The sequence below is a fragment of the Hoplias malabaricus genome, chromosome 14, assembly GCF_029633855.1.
Source record: "Hoplias malabaricus isolate fHopMal1 chromosome 14, fHopMal1.hap1, whole genome shotgun sequence".
NCBI lineage: Eukaryota > Metazoa > Chordata > Actinopteri > Characiformes > Erythrinidae > Hoplias > Hoplias malabaricus.
In genome coordinates, this window is record NC_089813.1 from 28,887,383 (window position 1) to 28,913,409 (window position 26,027).

At 39.3% G+C, this 26,027-nt stretch overlaps 1 protein-coding gene across 1 annotated transcript in view; it reads left to right on the forward strand.

Annotated features, from left to right (window-relative positions):
• Window positions 1-8,678, forward strand: part of slc6a17 (solute carrier family 6 member 17) — a 29,472-nt gene extending 20,794 nt beyond the window's left edge. Inside the window, exon 12 of the mRNA XM_066643439.1 lies at window positions 1,708-8,678. Within this exon, the coding sequence (XP_066499536.1) occupies window positions 1,708-2,076 (369 nt within the window). The 3' untranslated portion in view covers window positions 2,077-8,678. The remainder of the gene's footprint in view (window positions 1-1,707) is intronic.
• Window positions 8,679-26,027: the final 17,349 nt, after the last annotated feature.

Below are 26,027 nucleotides of genomic sequence, written 5' to 3' on the forward strand. Positions count from 1 at the left end.
TGGGCCTTCTTTGTCGCACCTTCCTCTTTATGATGCGCCAAATGTTCTCTATAGGTGAAAGATCTGGACTGCAGTCTGGCCATTTCAGTACCCGGATCCTTCTCCTACGTAGCCATGATGTTGTAATTGCTGCAGAATGTGGTCTGGCATTATCTTGTTGAAAAATGCAGGGTCTTCCCTGAAAGAGATGACGTCTAGATGGGAGCATATGTTGTTCTAGAACCTGAACATAGTTCTCTGCATTAATGGTGCCTTTCCAGACATGAAAGCTGCCCATGCCACAAGCACTCATGCAACCCCATACCATCAGTGATGCAGGCTTCTGAACGGAGTGTTGATAACAACTTGGGTTATCCTTGTCCTCTCTGGTCCGGATGACATGGCGCCCCAGTGTTCCATAAAGAACTTCAAATCGTGACTCATCTGACCACAGAACAGTCTTCCATTTTGCCACAGTCAGCTGTTTCACACAGTTTCAGCTGGCAACGGCGGATGGCACGGTGGATTGTGTTCACTGACAATGCTTTCTGGAAGTATTCTTGAACCCATTCTGTTATTTCCTTGACAGTGGCATTCCTGTTTGAGGTGCTGTGACGTTTAAGGGCCCAGAGATCACGAGCATCCAGTAGAGTGCATTCCTGTTTGAGTGTTAGAGTGCATTCCTGTTTGAGGTGCTGTGACGTTTAAGGGCCCAGAGATCACGAGCATCCAGTAGAGCGCATCCCTTACGCACAGCAATTGTTCCAGATTCTCTGAATCTTTTGATGATGATAACTTAAAAGTCTTTGCTATTTTACGCTGGGTAACACCATTCTGGTATTGCTGCACTATCTTTCTGCGCAACAATGGTGGAATTGGTGATCCCCCTATCATCTTGGCTTCAGAGAGACACTGACACTCTGAGAAGTTCTTTTTATACCCAATCATGTTGTCAATTGACCTAATTAGTGTTAATTGGTCTTCCAGCTGTTCGTTATATGCTCAATTTCCTTTTTCCAGCCACTTATTGCTACTTCTCCCAACTTTTTTGGGATTTGTTGACACTGAAATTTTGAATCAACATAATTTTCATTCCGCGACCCTGAATTGGATAAGCGGTTACAGATAATCAATGAATGAATGATGATATTTTTCCTTTAAAATGTTACATTTACTCAGATTAAACTTTTGATCTGTCATCTATGTTCTATTATGAATAAAATATTGACATTTGCCATCTCCACATCATTGCATTCAGTTTTTATTCACAATTTGTTTAGTGTCCCAACTTTTTTGGAATCCAGTTTGTATTTTAAATGTAAAATTTTTCATGGAACTTGCTTGCAAATCACACACATATTCATTCACTCACTCACTCAACAGCTCCACAAGTGGCACTAATCAGTGCTTTGTAGCAATGATGTATTATGTTCTTGTTGATAAAAAAAAATCTTAAAATAACCAATTCAATTTAATTAATTGTTTGTATAATTTTGATATTCCATTATGCATCTATAAAATCTTCAAGAAAACTTATGAGATCAACGATTTTCAGCCATATTATCTCTAATACCCTGCCATCTCCACACCTGTTCTCCAAACCACATCTGTCAACACCTGCCCCACATACTGGTTCCTCTCTTTTTCATCACTACATCTAACTTATACTGTAACATTTCTTGTTTATTATCTTAATACTTCTCCATCCTCTCATTTCCTGCCCTTCAGGCTCAAGAGAGGTTCCAGGGCTATCCTCCTTGGGCACTGGCCATGTGTTTCGCCCTTATTATCCTGGCCATGCTTCCCCTGCCCCTGGTCTTCATCGCACGCCACTTCAATTGGCTTCCAGATGGCTCCAACAAACTGTCTGTGTCCTACCGCAAGAGCCTGACAAAGGACACATCCAACCTGGAAGATGAGACACGCTTCATTCTGGGCAAGAACCCCAGCGAGGCACCCTCCCCTATGCCAAGTCACCGGGCGTACCTGGGACCCGGCAGCACATCACCAGTGGAGCTCATCACCAACTCCACCTCCATTAGTGGCTACGGCAGCAGCTACCAGACCAACCCTGCCCCATCCAAGTCTGAGTCCTGAACCCCCACCAGCGCCCCGACAGGACTAAGACCCATCTGGACACTGCAAGGGAGAGGAAGAAGAAGAAAGGGAGATGGAGCAAAGTCACAGCATATGTCACACTAATCCAAGCCATACACAGGAAGGGATGAGGAAGGGGAAAATGGACTGGAGGAAAAAGTTGAAAAACAAATGGCCTGCATTCACCAAGTCACTAGAACTAGCCCAAAAGTAACAGAAGGTACGTTAACACTTTGTCTCTGTCCTACTCGCCCATCTGGACCAAAGCTGCTAAGTGCATCCACTGATGAGGGGGTGGACAGAGATCACACTGAGTCATCCACACAATACTGAGAGGTTCACATAACCTTCTGGTGAGTGCTTTACTATGACTGCCCTTACATATAGATTTGCCTATAGAATTATATGCTGTAATTATTATACTGTTGAAAAAAAGTATGCCACAGACTCAGCTCAGGATGGCCAGGCTCTGAGTCATGTAATGGATGCAGGAGGGATGAAGAACATATTTGTAAGGATTTTCAGTATGTTTCTCTCTGTTGTAAACCTTGCCGAAAGGCAAGTCACTGTTTAATGAGCACTGTCCAAACTACCGGAACCTATTAGACCTAGTGTATTCGTTCCCATGAAAGCACTTACAGAGCAGGGAAAAAGGAAACAAAAGCATGAAAGTAGCCTTTCATTAAAGGTGATACAAACAAGCACATCCAAACCTGAAGGCACCACAAGAGGGAGAAATATACTGTACAGGCAAGGCTGATGTAATCAATAGTATTTACTCTAACTCTTGTTCTTTGTAAGTGTTCATGCTTATAGATAGATAGGCCTAGCACAGTCTACCATGATCCCACCTAGTACTGACCAAATGTCTCCATTAGGGGACAGTATATGTACCAAAAAGAAAAAAAAGACCAGAACACATTATAGTCTCAATGCAGTATCAGCCACATACAGTATACATGACAGCTCGCTTTTTGTGGTTATAGGAATTTTTGCCATATTTTCCTTTAGTGCTTAATTCTGTTTCATTAGATGTACATTTATCTAGTTTTAGTAATCCAATAACTGCCATGAGAGGAATAGTAGCACAAAAAAGGAGCATATTTATGTTTTTTAAAATGCAATAACAGATTTAAGGCAGTCTTTACCAAGCACAAAAAACTATAACTACACATGAAAGCTTTGTTATTTATCTCAGACTATAGTTCTAGCTTATGGCAGAAGAAAAGTGATATTGTCCAGTTTATAGATCAACATTAGCAATAGGATTATGCTAACAGTGCTCTGCAGATATTTGAGGATTGCACACATTTGCTGTGAATGTTCAATCCAACTGGTAAAATAAGCCTTGTCTAATGCACTTCTAGTCAGTAATAAAAGTGCATTCAGCTTTGGAAGACAGCACACCTGAAAAAGAAACAAGTAGTACATAGATTTTGTGCTTTGTGGGGACAGCCAGTTTCTGACAGGAATGGATGTAATTACACAGAAATCACTGCTAGAAGGGTTCCATACTCATTATGATTATTATGTTTATATTTATGTATTTTAATGCCAAAATCACTTTTTGTGTAAAACAGTCATTACTCATCACACACACATCACTAGTTATTACCTGTATAAGCCTAATGCCACCTCCCTTGTGGACAATGAATTTGCTTTAATAGCCAAACATGCTAGACTTTGTAAGCTATAGTTAGTGACTGAGCACAAGTTGTAGGGAGTAGGCAGACACTTGTATTCTTCAAAATCACTCACAGAAATACTTCCTTTACCCTGATCTTTGCAGGTTCTCCCCCAAAACCTCCACATTTCGAACTGCTCCACTGTTCTGTGAACTAGCTAGAAAGCATTTGATCAATGGCAGCTCATGCCTTTCTCTCTGTGTGTATGCGTGTGTGTGTGTGTCTGTCTGTCTGTGTGTGTGTCCTCCTGCAAGTGGCGCGGCGACTCTGGGTAAAAATAGAGGCGAGCAGCCGGTCCCCAGGGGAGCCGTGTCACAGAGAGAGCAGCTGCATGCTAACAAATTCTCACCGGGCAAAATGGCGGGTGGGGGGGCCACAGTTCCCTGCATGGGCCTGCTGTTCCTACATAAGCTTTATGGAACCCCTGGCAACCACTGCTCTGTCTTTCCCATCCACTTCATGAAAACAGCCAGAAGGAGTCTTTTGATTTCAACTGCATCATTTCCAAATGAATGTAGTCAACACAATTATCTCCAAAACATAAAACTGATTTGATGATATATATATATTTTTCAAGCGTAGTTTGGATCACCAAATTCTTTTATTAGCCATATTTACCCTATATTTAAAAATACACCAGAGCCTTTTGTAGCACTTTTGTGAATGAAACATTGCTAAAGCCAACAGGCCTACTGAACCTTGTAATTATCTAATGAAATAAATGAGAGAATTAGTGCAGGGACATTGCCAGACTGAATAAAGGCCTTTTAGCATTGGACACCCTTGTTTTAGGCCTAGTGAGATGTTTGTTTGAATTTTTGTCTGTAGTGGCATGTTGCAACCACCGTGTGTCGTTGTCTGCCAGTGTAAGACAGCTTGAAGGCATGTCTCTGTGCCTCTTTTTCTTTCACACCATCCCTGAAATGTCAGTAGACCAGCCCCTCCCCACCTGCACTTGCCCTGTTCCCACTGTCCCTCCTAAGACCGTGCCTATTAGTGAGTTCTAGAACACTGTCCTGATGTTTCGTCTGTATGTGTTATAGTGTCGTGATGTTCAAAAATGACTTCATGGGCTTTACACAGACAGGTAGCTCAGATCTGTTTTTCAGGCATGTCCCGTTAGAACAGGAAATGTTTTATACAATCTGAATGGCAGAAGGAAATTTTTCAAGTTTTGTATGAGATTTTAAAGATGATATCATTCTGATTATGGCGGCACGGTGGCGCAGCAGGTAGTGTTGCAGTCACAGCTCCAGGGATCTGGAGGTTGTGGGTTTGATTCCCGCTCCAGGTGACTGTCTGTGAGGAGTTTGGTGTGTTCTCCCCGTGTCCGCGTGGGTTTCCTCCGGGTGCTCCGGTTTCCTCCCACAGTCCAAAAACACACGTTGGTAGGTGGATTGGCGACTTAAAAGTGTCCGTAGGTGTGAGTGAATGTGTGTGTAGCCATGTTAAGGACTGGCGCCCCCTCCAGGGTGTATTCCCGCCTTGCGCCCAATGATTCCAGGTAGGCTCTGGACCCACCGCGACCCTGAACTGGATAATCGGTTACAGATAATGAATGAATGAAGCATTCTGATTAGTTGCTTTAATTCATTTAAATTAAGATGCCCTAAAATTTAGTTACTGAACTTATGGATTGTTACAGAACAGCAGATCAATTCCGTGAAGGTGTATAATTGTAGGTTTAGTACAATCAACAATTTTAGGCAGCTGGATCGCAACAACTACTAAGCTACCCCACCCCCTCCCCTCAGCCGCTTCTATTCAGTGCCCACACTCATGTGGTTATTGAACTTAACATTTCAGTGCCTAAAGTTTGAGGTTGGGAATCTGTGAGCCAGTATTCATTATTACCAGCCCTTTACAATTATTTGAAAACACCAGCCCTACATGCACCTGCATCATTACTATGACAACTAATGTCCATATGTGTGCAAATGCAACTCCAAACAAGTACATAAGGATGTACAAATCAGACCTGCAAAATAGATGCTTGCTGCTTTTTACCTGCTGTGTGAACAAAGCCTTTGTGTTTGCTGCACTTTACCCCTGTCAGAGTCGAGGCCCCAGACTTGCACCTTACAAAGCACAATCCCTCTAAGAGAGGGTTTCAACAGCGCTCAATTGCTGGACTGATTAATGAGGCTGGACAGACAATGTGAGAGTGATAGAGAGGTGAAGGCTCTCTTCTCCATCGTGGGCCTTCTGCTCCACATTGCCATCAGTACAAACATGACAAATATTTGCAGGACTATGACAAATGAAAGCTACACAAACAGGGGGAACAAAGACAGCACAGCTAGTCAGAAATGAGAGAGCACACACACACACAGGACATACACACAGCGAGCAAGAAAAGATTAACTATATTATCACCAAGCACATCACTCTAAGCACAATCTTTTCCAGTCTACACTAGTTTTTTGTTGTCATTGAGTCTTGAAATGTGGCCTACAACAGCACCAAAAAATGCTATTGTTCTAAAACTTGAGAATATCACACAAAAGCATTCTGCACAGCTTCTGTCATCAACTCTTTCAGGTTCATTAAAACAAAATGTATTTTAAAAGTAAGTAGCTGCACTTAAACCAGCCATGTAATGTTAAAAGGCATCAAAAACTATAACCCCATAATGTATGCTATTGATCAGCCTGATTGACTGAGAGAAGTCAATCAATGATTTTGTAGAAGTAATTGTTTATTGATGAGCCAATAATACATCCTCTTATGGTGAAAGATATTGTATGCCTACTTAGTAACCATAGTCACTTACTTTAAAATAGCACTGCATACAGTTCAGAGCAGACTGCAATAATGGCTGTATTTTCAGGTTTAAAAGGATTTTTCGGATTTTATCCATAAACAATATCTTAACTCTGCAGAGCTCCAAATTTGTACCTCACAGATTAGTTTGGCTCAGCTGTATTTCACAATAAAAGACTGCACAATGAGTCCAGATGCATAATGTTGATCTTTGACAGTACTTTAAAGGATAATGAAAAATAGGAAACTCTCAGAAACAGATTTATTAGTGAATTTTAATCTTTGAATTTTTGTATTCATATGTTTATCTTATATTTTTTTCTAAAGAATTCAATCTATTTTTGACCAGATATGCTACAGGTGCACTGATCTTGAATTATAGTATATTTACAGCATGTACAGCAGCACAGAGCAGCCAAATAAAAAACATTAAAATTACTGATTGTATGTTTGGAGCAAATCAGCATTAAATCTAGAAAAATATTTGATTGTGCATCCCTAAAATATACTTTTATTATCACTTTCTTTCTGTAATGGAAGCCTTACTGCCACAGAATACAGCACACTTCGGGCGCAAGGTGTGGGAACAAAATTGACTTAACAAGGCACAATTGAATTTTGTCTGAAACTATTAAGACAATTGCAACTCTGGGGCCTCAGGCCATTTCCATGAAGTCTCTAAGTAGAATACACAAGATTTACAATTTCCTCCGGGATCAATAAAGTCTTATCTTTTCTTCTCTTATTAGCTGGCCCTTTTTCATGAAACACATGCATTCTCGTTGTTTTTTGAAGTGGTGCTGGAGGCCATGGTATTTGTGAGCAAATGACTATACTGTACATGTATGTAAATTGTGATTCTGAGTATAACAATTGTAAATATTGGTGTAAATTTTGTTAAATTACTGTGAAGAGTATATACTGTACGACTGTATAAAAACGGGTGTATTCTTGTATCCTTTAAGCATAATGTACATTATAAAGTTAGAATATCTATTTTGTACGTCTCCGTACCAGTGTACGTGTTGTGTGTGACGCTTGTGACAGATGTGTCAAAAACATGCGTGTTTAAAAATGCAGGGTGGATTTTTGTTTTTTATTTTTGTATGTTTCCTTTTTTTTTTGTTTTTTTTTTTTTTTAAGTTTGATGTTGTGAAACCTGATGCTTTCGTTGGTTCTCCCCTGTTAAAGGGCCTCAGGACCATGAACTGTCTGTGATGCCATCTGTCCCCTGGACCTCTTCACGTTAGTTCAGTTTAAATGATTTATGTTTTCATTGTAAATGTTTGCTTAATAAACAGTAATTGCTGTAGCTATCCATATTTAATTTACACTTTCTGTACTTTATTCATTGTGGTAGATCTGCAATATTATTGTTTTATGCTGCTGTCAGATTTTGTGAAAATGTCAGAAACTCACACACTTGTTAATTCAGTGTTTTGTTTTGTTTTTGTGTGTGTGTATTTTTTTATCATTATAGGCAAAACTGAACATGGCAGACCTTTAGCTTAAGTAACACATTTTCATGTCTTAAAGTATAAATAAAACAAAAAAGATTACAATCAAAATTATATTATAATGCACTCTGGCAGTGCAGTTTTTATCATTAGGAATGTTTATTGTGAATGTAAATGCATTCTGATCCCCTAAAAGTGCTGTACTTTGATTTTTAATTTATTTCATGTGAAACACATCCATGCCTTTTCATAAATTGTTTATGCTTTTATCTTGAAACAATGATGTAATGTCTCCACGTTTGTGCTGTACTAGATTTAGGTGCAAAAAGCAATATTACTGCAGGCACTTCAGCTAATTGTGGGTAGATTAACTGTGGGGCAAATTCATTTTGAGGTAATATCACAAGTCTTGGAGCCTGTTGGGACCAGCACTGGTGACGTACCTCTGTTCATGAAATTGGAAACTGGCGTAGTGCAGTATATCTTAGGCCTTTCAACTTGATATGACCCCACACTAAACCCTGTTTATTAGGGTACGAGCACATTCATATACTAGCCAAACTCATTCTTAGCTGTACCGAGGACACTTCGGATGTCAGTGTCATTGATATTGTACAGTATTTCTGACACACTTGGAAAGAAAACTATAAGACTGCTATATATGGACCATCACTAAAGTCAACAATAAAGAGTTGATTCTCAGCACTGGACTTCTGGACTTTCTTATTCTTTAAACTGAAAACATATTCCTTAAGACATTTGCTAAGAATTTTTCCATTTTTGTTTTTAATCCTTAAATGAACACTAGGTGAGATTTGTGTTTTTGCTCTTGGGGTTCCCGTAGTGTAATTAATTTTTACTGCACTGTCCTGTAATCAATGGGGAGGGGAAGAAAGGGGGGTTTCTACCCTCCATCAGTTACACAGTGCAGTTTCTGTAGTGCTGATCCCCAAGTAGCAATAACAGAGGCTCCATTCTCCCTTTTACAGCTCAGTGAAGTATCACAATAATTTTAAAGCTGTAATTTTATGGTTAAAAATAACAAGTTATATTCACAAATAAGCGCAGTTAATTTTTCCCAATCAGACCCTGCTCCAAGCTGTAAGGGTAAATGTTAGCACGTGTCAGAGAATTTTCTGGTATGTGAAGTCAGCTTCATCTTTTTTAACTTCCACCGATGCAAATTCATTTAAGCTCAAGACACCAGGTGGAAACCACTAATTGCTTGCTGCAGTTATGTTAGCTTCCAGATGCCCAAATTGGCTAGCATCATGCTGAGTGATAGAGAGAGGGTCATTGTACCCACCCAAAGAAAGTGAAGCTAATTGTGCTCTCTTGTACTCTCAGCCTCAGGTGGCCAATTCATTATCATAAAATTTCCAAAAACACTCCTAGAAAAAGGGTTTGAGACTAAATACTTTGGTAATGCTTAGACAAAACTCTTGAATCATTGTAATGTGTGATTGCTGTTATATATCACAGTTGATTTTGCTATGGCCGTATACAAAGGTGAACAACTTCACCCTGCATTATTTTGTGCCATACTCTGCTCTACTGAAGTGCATTCTGATTACTGGTGAACAAATACTGCTGTCTTTGGTCTAATAAATTCATCACCTGGGCTCTAGAGAAATCAACAGGCATTCACTTTCCACCAAACACACACACACACACACACACACTTGCAAAGTTAAACATTAGTGACGAGCTGTGGACAAGAGGCTGAGTCACTGAGTGTTTGAGTGGTAGTTCTTTTCAAACCTAATGAAAGCAAAGGAGAGAGAGAGAGAAAGAGAGAGAGATGGCATTTGAATGTTATACAATATGTCTACATAAAAAAAAACCTATTTGTTCTTATTTGTCTCATTTTTCTGCAGTTATTTTTTAAGGGTTTTGTTTTGTTGTTTCCATTATGTCAATACATGACTCATGATGAATTGTATTAGTCTGCTCATTAGTCTGCTATTTCTTGACCCAAAGTGGACTTTGGCCATTCATTCATTCATTGTCTGTAACAGCTTATCAAGTTCAGGGTCGAGGTGGGTCCGGAGCCTACCTGGAATCACTGAGTGCAAAGCAGGAACACAGCCTGGAGGGGGCGCCTGTTCTTCACAGGGCGATACATTCACACCTAAATCTGAAAATACTACTACAGACTAAATGTTCTTCTAAGCACTAATTATTCTTCTGGTCTGCCCTTCTGACTGAAGGTTTAGGGAGTCTTGTTGTTGTTGTTGTTGTTTTTGTACAAAGCAATGCCTGCAGCTATATAAAAAAAAAAATCCCCTAATGCCTCAGTTGACTCAAGTGGACCTGGACCTGCTTGAAGAAACATTTCGTCAGTAAACAATTTAGCTATCACTCACTCAAGCTGGGGGTAAAGTGACTAACCCAGATTGTTTCACATAAACCATAAAAGATTTTCTGTTCTATAAACAGAGCTGAAAGGGAATCAACGTCTGTTACAATGGTAACTTATTGCTGCTGTTGTTAAATTATTATAACTACTCTGAATCAATGCTTTTGGTCAGGTTTATTTAACTGTAACCTAACGTAATTTTCTAGAGGATCTGGTGAACATCAACGTTCAAATTAGGCAGAGCTTTGTGTCAGGAACGTGTGATTAGATTACAATTAGACGAGCTGCATTTCCTGATGAATACCTCTCTGAATATTAGTGAATTGTCAATATTAACAATTAGTAATAGTTCATTAATAATTAGCCCGCACTTCTCATGTACACCATGGTACATTTGTCAGACAATCTGCCATAACCATTTCTCTGATTAATAGCTATAATGCAGCATTTCCCCATGTGCCCTGTAACACACTTTTAAAAAGACTTTAAATAATTTAGTTTCAGGGTTTCTTCATTTTCTTCCTTTTCCAAGCTGAGTTCTGGATGAGGAGGTTGTCTTGTTGTAGTTGTACTTCTTTATGTTTTTATTTACATTTTGCAACATAAACCAGGAAATCCCTTTTTCCTGTTTCTCTGTTTTGTTTTGTTTTTTTATTTCCCCCACTCCAGACAAATGTCGTAGTGATTTTCACAAGTTCACAGTTTCACAAGTTGGACTAAGGCAATAATTTGTTTACATGTTCATAAGCACAAAATGAAATTAATTAAAACAGAATATAAATTATAAATACAGTCTGTTTACAACTTGCATTAACATGCATTATTCACTGAGACCACATCAATCATGTTTAAACCAGAAGGTAAATATAGAAGAGGTGTTAATATGATTTTTGTGTGAAAGTAAAAATTAATTTCAACACTAAAATATCTGCACTATCCTGTACTTTTTTAAAATAAAAATCAGAACACCGTAACGTAGAAAAAACTTTTTAAAGGATTTTGCAGTTGTTTAATATTTAATATAATAATGGTTCCATTGCTTAAGTCTCTACATGTGAATTATGGATTTGGTGAGAAAAGGCGTGGCTCAAAACATACACCCAGCGCTGCCTGCTTTAAACTTTAGCCTTTAGATCATTTGCAGCACTTCACATGTCTACAGTGAATCTCTCTCTAGCCGAGCATGCGAGACCAAAGACCATTCTCTGACAGGAAATCAGGTAGAAGGCAGAAGTGGAATTGACAACAGTGGCTGGCTCTCAGCTGACTGGAAACAATTAATGCTTCCCCATCGATCAAGCAGGTCTCTAAAGAATAAGAGTGAGCTCATGTGATACATGGGTTTGTGTGTGTATGTGCACGCAGGTGACTTTTTAAATTAATTCTCCTCAAATATTATTAATAAATATCAATAATAATAATAATAAATATATTCTAAATACACTATGTTTCCAAGTTGCAGCTTCTGTGAAGGCTTTAAATTAGATGCTGGAAAGTTGCTGTGCAGATAAATATTGGAGAAATCTGGTACGTCACAAATGTAAGATTAGTTTGGATCATAAAAGCCAATCAAACACATTCCAAAGACATTGAATTGAGTGTTGTGCGTTTTTTCAAATAAAGTTTATGCAAGATATGCATTCACAGTTGAACGTCTTGGCCTACAATAGGCGCAGTGTGAAGGAGTGTCTCCATATATTATAACTCTGCATTTAGCCTACTGTTCAGATTTGAGTCAATAAGAGGCAGTTACCATTTGCCCCACACCACCCAAGCTACATAGTGTCCCTTTCTCAACAGTTTGCACATGCCTTTAGGGCTATTGCACTAATGGAATAAAATTGCTGTCGGGATGCCTGATCCAGGCACAGTTCCCCTCCAAATGGATGCTGTTTCATAGATGAATTTTGGGCAGCCATTATTGTCACATGGGGCAGTTTGTCTCTGGACATCTAGCACAGACCCTGGCATTAGTGAGACTCAATATCTCAGCTCTGGCACAAATTACCCTGTGTGAGTTTGACGGAGCCAAGTGGTACTCTGCAGCTGACACAAGGACATCAGTGGCAATTTGAATTCTTGAAGGCTGACTTTCCTCAGTGGCAACAAAAGCATGGTGATTCAGTAAAGGCTAGAGAAAATGTGGCTCTTTGGGTAGGTTTAAGTTTTGTACTGTGTCACAAATGGTAAAAGAAATTAATCTTTTCTTGTAAATAATTCTACTTCAGATCTGCGAAGGATCCTGTCACCTCCAGAGAGTCACTTTTGGCACGTACTGCTGAGTTATTGCACTGGAAAAGGTTGTGTGGGCCGGACATGAGCCAAATGTCATGAACCAGGCTTGACTTGGGTTACGGCACATGTCATATGCACGAGACATGGGCCAAATGTCGATCCACCTGTCTTTGTGAAGCTTTGCCATTATTGAACGTTCTTTACCAGAAGCCCTTGTTCCTAGCCTGCCTTAGTTTGTGCAGTTCTGATTTCATCATTTGTGTGGTTTATGTATTCCATTTCCTGTTCTTGTGGTTCTTAGGGTCATGTCCTTCCTAGACCACTACTTTATGTGATGTAAGTCGGTTACAAATCCACCAGCAATCCCAGACTCTGAGGCAACAGCAAGCTCAGGTGCTAGGGCCAAGCCAACAACAACAGCAACAGATACATTAAAAGCAGTGCATTAAAATCTCCACATTTCCTGATTACATTCTTGCCTACACTTGTCCTGCTCCCCAGGACCACTAACAGCTTTTCAGCTTCTGTTCCAGTAATACACTAAGACTGCTACTCCTAATAATATTGACAAACTGGTTAACAGAGAGAGATATGAGTAAAGAATGATGCTGAGAAAGAATGAGCATTCTGGACCCTATTCTGATCAACTGTCAGCATCCAGACTGATCATCTTCACCTACCACTGCCTGGAATCCCAGATAATAGTCTGGTGCTTCAGAAGTTGTGCCACAGAGATTACTGTAATGGTACAGTTGGCCGAACTTAGCTCATTCCAATCTTTTGGTGTATTTATTAATCCTACTTCCCCCAACTCTGTTCCTGAAGAAGGCCAATATAAGCAGACCTGAACAATCAGCTTGTCTTTGTGGAGGTTAGCAATAACACTACAGAGACTATGATTGTTTATTGTTCTTCAGTACTCCTGGTGCTATGTGTTTCTGTAGTCCTGTAGTTCTGGATCATGTTATTGTGATATCTTTCCATCTAGGCATCCTGCTGTGGGAAAAGAAAGAAAACCACCACCCAGTGTCAGGAGCAGAACACATGATCCTCAAACTCTACGAACCCTTCAGTGATCTAAGGACAAACATGTTCTCTACAGTTTCTCAGCATTACAAAACGACTTCTCTTGGGTGTTTCTGTTGTTCTAATTTATGGGCTATGAGAATTATCCTCAAAGGGCCAATGTGGCTGCAGGTCTTCCTTCCAATCAAGCAGAAGCGCTCACATAAACGTGATTCCACTTGTTAATCAGCTGGTCTCAGTCATCAAACTGTTGATTAGTAATAACAGGAGCGTTCTTGCCTTCTAAACAGCTAGTAAGATTCTTGACCCCTCTTCTTGTTCATCAAATGTCATTTCTCTTCGCCCTGTCTATCTTTACATTCTGATTTATTTAGTCACTCTGATGAAAAATTTGCACATTTTTGTCTTATTTAAGCTTTTGTTTCTTCTGTTATTTATTTCTAAGCTTAAGATGTTTTTGAGATGTTTTCCTTTACAGTGTTCTGTTCTGGAGAGCTTCCGCTATTACTATTATTTGTTTCAAGGGATACATATCCGTTATCAGCTGGGCAAACTGAGACTTTGTCTCTCTTGGATTGCACAAACACACAGGTTTTGGGAAAAGAGCAGGAACTAAGAGATGGTCTTGCCTTGGCTCAGGAGGGTGTTTGTGTTTGGCGGTGGAGGTGCGTCACATCTGAACTTTCACATTTTCCCTGAGTTCTCTTTGAACAGTATCCTTCTCATTTATATCCTGTAAAAACACCTCGCTTCCATCATACTCCTGCAACACACAGACACACTATCACTCTCACACGTACACATCCTCTTTCACTCGCACACACACTAAGTACCAGGAACAACACTTCCACACCACACACATCCTCTCTCTCTCTCACTGTCTCTCTTTCCGCCCTCTCTCTCTCTTTCACACACAGAGAGAGAGAGAGAGTCACAGCTGGGATTGGCATCCTATGGGCTAATTAAAGAAGAGGATGCGCTGAATTCCAGGTTCCTCTGTAGATGTTTACTTGGCTGAGAGGCCATTGACGAGAGGCTGCTTCCCTTTTCCCACCACCGGAGCACCTGATTTAGCAACAAACTCCAGTAGATGTCCAGTTCTCATCCTGCCAGCTTTCACAACAACAAATACTGAAAAAAAGCTTTTAGTTTCCTTTTCTGTTACAGTAATAACACACAACAAATGATCAGTTCTTATAAATATGGTCAGTTATGTACTTGTACTCTGGGTGTGCTATGTTTTATCCACCTTGCGATACCTGACCAATTGATCCAAAATGAATTCATACATACACAGATCAGTCATAACATGTAAAACACATCTCTGAGTACTGAGTCAGTCCTCCATGTGTCACCAAACAGCCCAAGAACAGATGGGCTAACCCTGAACCTGTTTCCAGTCCACCCAGCTGTTGTGCCTTGGACCACTAATCACTGCATATTGGGAACACCCCAACAGACCTGGTGTTTTGGAGGTGGTCTGACCTAGCCAATATGTCCGTCACAATTTGCCCCTGAAAATGGCTCAGGTCAGCTTGCCAATTTGATCTGTTCCAACACATTAGTTTCAAGAACTGTCTGTTCACTTGCTGCCTAATATATCTCATTCCTTGACAGGTGCCATTATAACAAGATAGTGTTAGATCACTTTTTTAGTGTTTGTTTTATCTTGTGGCTTATGGAGTATATAATAAATCAGGTCTCAGCCATTTCCCTTAATTTAGTTCCAAACCTTTATTCCTTGGATTTGTTTATCTTTATGCACAACTGTTTTAGAGGCAATGTAAAGGGCATTATGTAAATCAATGGGTTGCATTGTGTACTATTTCAGTGTGAACTATGAAGACGTAATATCTGCAGCTGCAGTGTTTTGACAGCAGTTTCGAGTCTACCACATCCTCTGGTGCTAAGAGGCACTCAACGATGAGGACTGCTGTCATAAATTTTGTTGTCACTGAGAAATTTTGGGGATTTATGCGCCTGTGAAAATGCTATTTTCCTGCTTTGAGCACATCTCTCCAACAAATCCTTCCTCCACAATTTGGTTTTGCCTTTTTTTTCCTTTTTCCTGTACAAAGGAGTGCAGAAACAAGCCCTGCAGCCATTTGCTCAATTTCTATCTTGACGATGTCAGGTGTGATGTAGGTTTTTTTTTGTGTGTGTGTGTGTTTTTTTTTTTTGTAAAAGAGGGGGATTTGGTAAAAATCTCACGAGACATAAATGTGTTTTGCCGTAAGCTTCCATATTCTGACACAAAAATTATCTAGGCTCTGGTTTAAGTTTCTTAAATATGTAAGATATAAAAAAGTGTGAAATGACGTACTGTAAAAAAGCATACAACATACATCACAAATATAGACATTTTAAAATATAAACAGGGAACCCATGTTTTGGGGTTTTATGTTTAATGTACCTAATGGTACAGTAATCTTCTTTGGGACAATATTTCACTCTGTACTTTCCACATCGAATGAATTTTATAAACATGTTTAAGGGCAAAATATTATGTCAAGACACTTTGAAAAACTTTCAACATTTATTCTTCCATTGTCTGTAACCACTTATCCAGTTCAGGGTCGTGGTGGGTCCTGAGCATACCCGGAATCATTGGGCGCAAGGCAGGAACACACCCTGGAGGGGGCGCCCATCCTTCTCAGGACAACACACACACTCACACATTCACTCAAACACTCACACCTATGGACACTTTTGAGTATCATTCCACCTACCAACGTGTGTTTTAACAACTTTAAATATATGTTTAAGCATATGTAATTTGTCTTTTAATGGTTCAGTATACCTAGGATAAATTTAACATTGTGTTTCATTAAATATAATATTGTATTTGAACACTTTATGTTTTTCATAATCAATGCAATCATGTTTATGGCTACTTTACGTTTAGAGGTCTTCAAATCCAAACCTTTTGTATTCTGGGTCTGAATTTTTGAAGTTATTGGAAGGTATAAACCCAGGTGGCCAATAAGTTGCATCCACCATTTTATATTCACTGCCAGCAGACAAAATCCAGGCCTGCATAGAGTGGACTGGTGTGCTCAGCTGTAAATGGACATTTTTGCTCTAACAAAAATTATGTTAATTTATTAAAGAGAGCGAGAGTGTAATTGTAAACTACCCAAACATACAAAAGTTGCAAACTGAGCACTGTGCAATAGAAAATGAACTTTGAACATGATTAGAGCATTTGATAATGGTGCTCTGGCTACTGGCTGTGTGTCATAATCCTGACTTCAACTGCATGTTACAAGAATTTAAAAGCTGCAGAACAGAGTGCACCAATTATCCTCAGTCATCTTCCCCCCACAATGCAGCAGGCTTTTAAACAGGCCAATTACACACTGCTGCTTTACCAGGCTACCTACCCCCGTTTGCAGGCTTCAGCATATCCAGGGACATTGATACTTGATATGGATTAGTAATAAGGACATGGGCTTCATCTCAGATGTAAGAATTGTGGTTACATAACTGAGGAAATAAGTGTTTTCTTTTTAGCAACTGTCTGCATTTCATTAGTTTTTTTGTGGCAAACGTTATTTAAAGTCTCTGAAATGTCTCAGACTGAAATAAATATATTAAACTTGTTTTAGTTGAAGTGTTTCAACAGCTTGGACACTAATGAGGAAAACTCTAAACAATTGCGAACACTGAATTAAACGCTACTTCACATTCTGTCAGATACTTTGCAGCATTCAGATTCAGCAAGTGAACTTGTAGCACACAGAAATGTATGCTGTCACCTACTGTATCTGTTAGAGTACCTTTGTTCGCTGCTGAAGTGCTGAGTGTGTAGCATTCCATTCAGATTGATGTAGGCCCTCTGTTGTCTGACTCGTTCCCTGGGGCAATTAGCACTCATGGTATATCCAGGGAATTTTGATGGCTCTGGTTCCAGCTCATCCTGACAACCTTTTACACAACACCCTTTACCTCACACTCTCTCTGTGCTGGTTTCACACTCCACAGCTTAATTACATTCAAACATTGCTATAAAATATGAATAGGCCTATCAGTATTTCTCAGGCGCTATAGCAAATGATTCTGGCATCCCCTAGAAGAGCCTATATTCAAAGGCCTGGGTTCACTTACTTTGATCTTGCTCTGACACTTAATGTCAATCACTGATTTTCTCATACTCTGAAAGATGCATAATTATGTGGGTTATTACTGTTTAACCAACCTATCTACACTTCAAATGAAGCCTTGGAGATGCAGCAGACTTCACTTACATTAGGTAAAGGTAAAGTTCACGATTTTAATCAAAAAACGCTTTTTATAGAATTCAGAAGATGTTTCCTCACCATTTTCTATCTCCCCAGTCTGTTTGCGTAGGACATCCTCAACCAAGGATCCTCAACCTGCTCCACAGGTGGGTAATAATAATGAATATTTACTGTTTTAAGGTAGAAATGTCTTCAAACTGAAAGTGCTACAATTCTAAACAACTCGAGTTACAAAACAGTAAATAAATATGTACAAACAAGTTAAATTTCAGCCATATACAAAAAACAGACATTATTTTCCCTTAAACATACCATTCCACCTTAAAAGATGTGGAGCTTTTCCCCACAATCATAGATGTTCCCTTTAAAGCTTTTTCTAATGAGTGTGTTGTTGGGCCCACCCTGACGAGGTGACTGACAGGTGGTCAAATCTTGCAGTCTCCTCAGTTTGCATTTTTACATGAATTTTGAGACAGACTGACACAACAGAGTATGACAGAGTTTTAGGGCCACGGCATTGAAAAAAAAAAGATTCAGGGAATAAAGTCAGAATTTTGAGAATAATCTCTGAATAATTCTGAGAATAAATTCAGAATAATTCACTGCAAGTATAATGGGGCAGACACAACCACAGTGTAATTGAGGAATGCAGTGTATTCTCTGTGTTCTCTGCCACATCAGGACCAGATCGTGATTAGTATTTAAACCCTGAATCAGTGCAAGAACCTGTTTATTCAGAAGAGGGCATGTAGTTTCACAGGATACGATTAATGATCACAAAAATGATTGATCCAGAGTGAATGAAAGTTCGGCGTGCCCACAAGTCTCCATCGTGTTATGGGTCATGGACTCGTATGGATTCAGAGGCTGAACCAACGGGGTTTTGTTTGAGTTTTAAAAATACAGTAATGCCTTGAATTAGAATGAATTGAAATTCTATTAATTCATTCCAGCCCCCAAAAAATACACTATTTTTTACGTGTTTTTAAAAAAGAAAATGTACTCCAGGGACCTGGAGGTTGTGGGTTCAATTCCCTGTGTTTGTCTGTGAGGAGTTTGGTGTGTTCTCCCTGTGTCCCACAGTCCAAAAACACACGCTTGTAAGTGGATTGGCGACTCAAAAGTGTCCGTAGGTGTGAGTGTGTGAGTGAATGTGTGTGTGTGTGTGTCTGTGTTGCCCTGTGAAGGACTGGCGCCCCCTTCGGGGTGTATTCCTGCCTTGCGCCCAATGATTCCAGGTAGGCTCAGGACCCACCGCGACCCTGAACTGGATAATTGGTTGGCAACACTACGTGTGTGTTTTCTGTCAAGGAAGCAATGCAGACCGATAGCCAACAGCTAACTAGGACAGAGAAACGTTGTTGAAAATAAAAGAATTGGGGGTCTACAGCCCTCCTAAAACATATCTAACGACATCCATGCGGCAAGTTACCAACGTTCGCTGGGACACTTAATGGCGGTTGCTCGCTCGCTCGTAACTCAGATCTCGGCTCGCATCATAAAGCAATAAAATTGACCGAGCGACGGCTCAATTGATTCGTCAATTGATTCACTCGTAAGTCAAGGTTTCACTGTACATTTCAAATACATTATCACTGAGTATGAATGTTATTTAAATGAATAATATTTTAATGTTCATTTTGACACAGTTGTTGCATGATTAGCTAAAATATATGTTGTTACATAAAGAAACATATTAGGAATTCAAATTGCAAATGTAAAGGGAATTATTGATTTAATTTGTTTTATGTTACGCTCAAAGTTGCATGTATGAGTGAAATATATAAATTTAAACTTCCATTACATTGCCATTTTAAGTATTTTAGTTTTATTTTTGGTTCTGATACGCTTTCAGGGTGTGTGTGTTTCTGCACTTAGTGTGCATGTTGCCATGGTGTGGTCACATGGATGGAGTCTAGATTGGAATGGCCACTGATTAAATGATTAAAACAGCTCCATCCTCTGCCTCACTGATTTTAAAATTGCAAGGGCCCTCTCACTCTCTCTCTCTCTCTCTCTCTCTCTCTCTCTCTCTCTCTCTCTCTCTGTCTTTCCTCTTACACGTAACTCTTGGAAAAACACAAAATCTGCATCCCACACAAGACATACAGATTGAGGAGTAATCTACCTGCACCACACGCTACATCTCCCACATGGCCTTAAACTCCTCAGGTCAACAGGATCAAAGTTGACATGTAGCATGTAAAGGTGTGCAGCCATGATTAATATTAATGCTGCCGAAACTGAAGGGACAAAAGTGGATGACTGAAATGCATAATAACAGCCCTTCACTCTAACATCCTTCCATATGATTCTTGATTGATTCCAGCTAGACTCTTTTTAACAGCTGATGTAAATCAAGCACTTGTAGAAAGAGTAAGGGTCAAACTTGCTAATGGTCCTCGGTTTATCTCTAAGGATAATAGTGCAACTCCCAGCACAGAATACTGAAACACTTCCTAGGCCTCTGAGGTTAATATCTATTTGATATGCAACTGCATGAAATGTCCAAAATGCTTGCTCTGTTTTTCTTCTGTATTCAAAAGCATTGATGGGTATTCTTTCTCTCTTTGCTGTTGTAATAGCCCCTACACTTTTAGAAACTCTATACACTAGATCCTGGAACATTGCTGTCACTATTTGATTGCATGCAGCCAGCTAAATACAGTGAGCTGGGGGACTGATGTCATATATGTAGTTTCGGATAATAAATGGCACTCTAAAATCCTGAATAAACTGGATGGACCTCCATCACTCCTGAGAAAGCAGCTGGACATTTCCATGGTTAAATTCTTGGTTTTGCATCATGTGCAGCTGATACAAACCACCCCAAATGATTTTATCTAGCTTCGAGACAATACAAGCTGTGCAAATACATTTCACTGCAACATATTCACTTTAATGCAGAGATAATCAAAGAGGCGTCTATATATTTTAACATGTAGTGTATATTAACTTTATTTTAAACTGGAGTCTTTTACTTCTCCTATAAAATGACCAGTGCATGGTGTGTGATATTTACTGACTGTCAAGGTTCGTCAATAGACTGAACTGAAGGTGGATTACTGATATGTAAACCAAACCACCACACAGCAGTCTAGGTAGCAGTTTGTGGCCTGTTTTTCTATCACAGAACAGACTAATAGGTGCAGGTATTACCTAGCAATGCCTACCAACAGGGTGACCTGGGAACACATGAACTCATTAACTCTCTCCCTGTAGCAAAACATGGCAACAAGGAGATGACATATGCTTGTGCCAATGCCTTTCCATATATACATAGAGTACTGTTCAGACATTCAGAAACCATCATTCATTTATTTAATCTTAGATCCAAACAGCCACTACAAGTTCATATTTCAGCAGCACAAATAATTCAGGTGTATTTAGTGTCTACACATTATTCCAGTTACCTTCCTTTCAAAGAATCTGGTAGGGTATTTTCCATGTTTGTATTTTCTGTTTCTCATGTTCCATGTAATGATCCCAAACACATTTAATAATGTTAGGTTCTCGGGTGTTATTTTTCAGAGAACATTAATTTGATTAGATTTAATTCTTGTCAATTTCCTTTTCTGAGTAATGGCTTCTTGATCATGTCACATGCTTTAAAGGTGATGTTCATACAGTAATCCCTCGCTACTTCGCGGTTCATCTTTCGCTACTTCGCGGGTTTTTTCAAGGGGGCTTTTTTATTATTTACATGTATTAGACTAGGCCTGTAGGTGACAAAATATATCATTTACAAGTATTTCTTACAGTATATGTATTGGTCATGTCCACATCCGAGTGAAATTTACTGACGCTAAATCACAGCTTAGGAATTACTCTATTAAAGAAACTGGTAGGATATCACATGTAGTTCCAGCTGAAAAACATTATAGAATGACTGTTTAATGGAAAGGGTGGGTTGTTAACAGTACAGCGAGGATTATAAAAGTCCAAATACTCTTTAAATACATAAAAAATATCTTTCCTAGTTTTTCGCGGGTGGTCTTGGAATGCATCCCCCGTGAAAAACGAGGGATCACTGCTCTGCTCTTTTCCTCACCATTTATTAGCTCTCAAATCTGTTTGTGTGCTTGAAACTATTCTATTGTTTTTATGAAGCCCAGGTGTCAGAAAATGGCTGAAAAACCCACAATGTCTTGGTCCAGTGTCCTACATTTCTCTCTCTGCTCATGGCTGAAAAAAGACATCTGGAGTTTTGTTAGACAACTGAGAATCCTCCAACCATCGGAAGGCAAGAACTGAGATGTGATATTGCACAATTCCTGATCCATTAAGTGAGTAATATTTACTTATTGTTGCTGTTTTGGATTACTTAATGTGGAAATGTCTCCAAATTTGGAAGACGGATAACTGCTTTACAAAACTAAACAGCTCTGATTACAAATATGTTTATGTGGTAATTCATGGTGAACTAAAACTTACAGACAAATAAACCTTCAACCACATAGATACAACAGTGTTTTTCTTACTCAAACTAACCATTCACACCTTTTAAGACACTGAGCTTCTGAATGTAAACAAACAGAGAGAACTATAGTTGCCCACAATCATATACACGCCCTTTTAAAATCTATGCCACTCTTAAACAATTTTCAAAAAATAGAATTCCAGTTACTTAAATTCTTTGTTTTACAGTGGGAAACAGTTTTACAGTGGGAAACAGTTTTACAGTGGGAAACATTATTAGCAATTGTAAATTGCTAATTTATATGAAAAAAAAAAATTATATGAACAAATCAGGATTTGTCTGTCTTACTGACATATAAATTTAAATCACTCAGGCTTTTGGAAACAATGGAAATTACCTACCCAACATGTTCAAAAATCGTATTATCAATTAAAAAAGCATTAAGGAAACAGGCTGCATCACATTAAGGTCCATAAGGCATGTGAGTGTTTTCTCTCTTTCATTTTGGAACACAGGCATACTGCTGCTCCTGAACCCATTTCCACTTAAATGGGGTCATTTCTTTATGTTTTGCTGGATTGGTGTGTGTGTATCTAAAGGCCTCCACACAGATATTTCCGTATCGTCCACAGATTTGTTTTCCACCATTATACCCCATTCTCCTCTTGCACCTGGGCCCTCAGCCAACATAATTGGCTCTTGCAGTGTCATGCCAGCAGTTGGAGGGCCTTCTCGGCCAAATCTGGCACCCAGGAAAAATAACACACAGTCGGATCTGAACATGACATTCCATAATGCACAAATACAGGTCCAGAAAGGTCCCACTCTTAACTGTACCATTATTATATCCCCTGTCAACACAAAGCAGCTCCTACTGGGTTACTAGCATTGAACTGTTCAGGTATTGTAACTGTACTGTCCAGATATTAAGTATATGTCTATTAGACAATGTACTGTTAAAGTATTGCTCAAAACTCCTTTATCACCATAACGTCTTGGGATTGCAGCTTGACTTCTTAACTTTGCTATCTGTGGAGTTTGCTCAAATATGTCATCTGACAGCTAAGCAGTTCTGAACTGCACAGAGGATGAAGTTGGTTGTGGGCATAGGGAAGGTATGGTGCTAGGACATAAACATATAAATTGGAATGAGGCTTAGAGCGAAGGGAGGATTAAGGAGAACAAAGGGAGAATTACATTCATTAACCAACAGGGATTTCATATCTCTCTTTGGACTGTTATTCTGTACTTAACACAGAGTATTCCCACCGGCTTCTTTCTGTTCAGTGGTATAAACATGAAGCGCTAGGTCTTATGTGACTTTACAGAATGTTTTGTTTTTCTCTTTTTTTCTCATTTTTTCAAATTGCAATTGTGCCATGTGCTGCACGAGGACATGGATGCTGAAGAATTGGCCTCAGCAACTGGCTTCAGTTATATAGTAAAGCCAAAATAGCACATCAATAGAACTGACACCATTTGAACCAAGGTGCGATGGGTGCAAAAGACGTAGGGTAAGTACTAAAGCATGAGGCAGCTTGAGAATTCACATATATTTTGATTGATTGAGTTATTAAATGTGAGACATACAGCCATTACATTTCCCATTGGAATGTTTTTGTGTTATATTTAGTCAACATAAAATACAGTATGTATGACCTGAAATGCACAGTGTACACTGTATTACAGGACTGACTCAGCAGAGCTCACAGGGCATGATAAGTGCACTCTTATCTGCTGCTCAGAGACAAAAAATGAATTTATTCAGGATTCTCTGTAAAGGCCAAAAGAAGTGGGTCATAATCAAACAACAAGCCTGAGGTGCAGGGACTCTGCCTTTAAACATCTTCCTCTTCTTCTTTTTCAGTATCATTTCCAGTGCAACATCTTCATTTGCAGAACTTCATCATATGTGTCAGGTTTTAGCCATTGCTGACCGTGAACGTCAGCTTCTGCTTTCTATTTTAAATTGACAGTGCCAAAATAATTAAATCTCCATTCTGAATGAAATTATAATATTATGGATCTGAACTGATATGAAATATGATTAATTTTGTTGAAATGTCAAAGCGGCAGTAATAGCTGATAAGCACACAAGAAGAGAGCTTATAATCAATTATAATCAATTACAAAATAAATCCCTTTTACAGTGATGAAGGCTGTTTGTTCCGTAAGAGGAGGCAGATTTACAAAAATGGATAAGACCTGATATCTGAGGACTGTGTCAGGAGTCACCTTTCATGATTTCTAGCGTGAGGAAGATGAGGAGGGAAATGGAGAAGAAAAAAGAATGGGGTGGGGAAAAAAGGAAAGATGCCTCAGAGCAGTGTTTCCATGACAACTCCTTTGTGGCACATTCTCTTTTTCATTAGAGCCTGGGGGCACAGAGCAGCATGTATGTGTCTGTGTGTGTCTGTGTGTGTGTGTGTGTGTGTGTGTGTGTAATCAATTGCCAAAGAGATAGGCTTGGGCCATAAGACTAACCTGTATCCTCACTCATGGCATTACATGCCTTATTTAGAGACATAAGCATTCTTAGTCATGTCAGTGTTTTTAAAAAAATATTCACTCAAAACTCCACTCACAACTGCTCTATTCCATAGCATGTGTCACAATTTGGGCCACGACTCCCATTCAACGTAATAAAATATTTTATCACAATATGTTTAGAGTGTTGCATTTTGAGCTTAAAATGCAATGCTTCTAAGCTGAACTGTATTACTGCAGGAATCACCAACAACAAGTTTACCACAATCCTAACATTTGTTTACATTATATAAATTTCATTTGATCTTTTCATGCAGCACGATGGCACAGCAGGTAGTGTCGCCATCACACAGCTCCAGGGTCCTGGAGATTGTGGGCTCTAGTCCTGCTCCAGATGACCGTCTGTGATGAGTTTGGGGTGCTCTCTCTGTGTCCATGTGTGTTTTCTCCAGTTTCCTCCCACAGTACAAAAACACACGCTGGTAGGTGAATTGGCAAATCAAAAGTGTCCTTAGGTGCGAGTGTGTGTTGCCCTGTGAAGGACTGGCACCCCCTCCAGGGTGTGATCCTGCCTTGAGCCCAATAATTCTGGGTATGCTCCGGACCCACCGCGACCCTGACCTAGGAGCTGTATGACTGCGACACTACCTGCTGCACAATGATTATTATTGTGGTGTTGGAATCAAAATACTTTTTTAATTTAGAACAGCCAATTCCTGAACAGTGTTAACAAATGCTTAAAAAATGTCCCCAGCCAGGCACAGAATACAAAACACATTGCAAACGGAAAAGAGATGTTCAAGGACAGAGGATTACCCCTTCACTTCAAAACCAGTGTCCTCACACTAACAAGACATAATTCCATCACAACAACCACAACAATAAACAACAGCAAACAAATCCTTAGCAGAGGAGGCTGCCATGCATGCCAGGAGATGATTTGCATGACATTGGGGACTGTGGTGAATACCACAATATTTTCGTGTTTTGAAAACTGCATTAGCACAATTTACTGTTGTATTGTACACGCAATAACTGGTCCATCCATGACATTTCATTTGGAAAATAAAACAAAAACATCAGCTTCCCTCAAGGATGTGGGGCTTTATTTTATGAAAAATTCTCTTAGTAAATAAAATATCAGGCATATTCTAAGACAGTAATCCTCTTCCAAAAAGCTTTAAAAATGCAAGCCTCGAATTGTTAAATTCCAAAATGTTGAAATAAAATGTTACATGTTTACTAAGGTTAATAGAATTTTTCTTCCAAATTTACTTT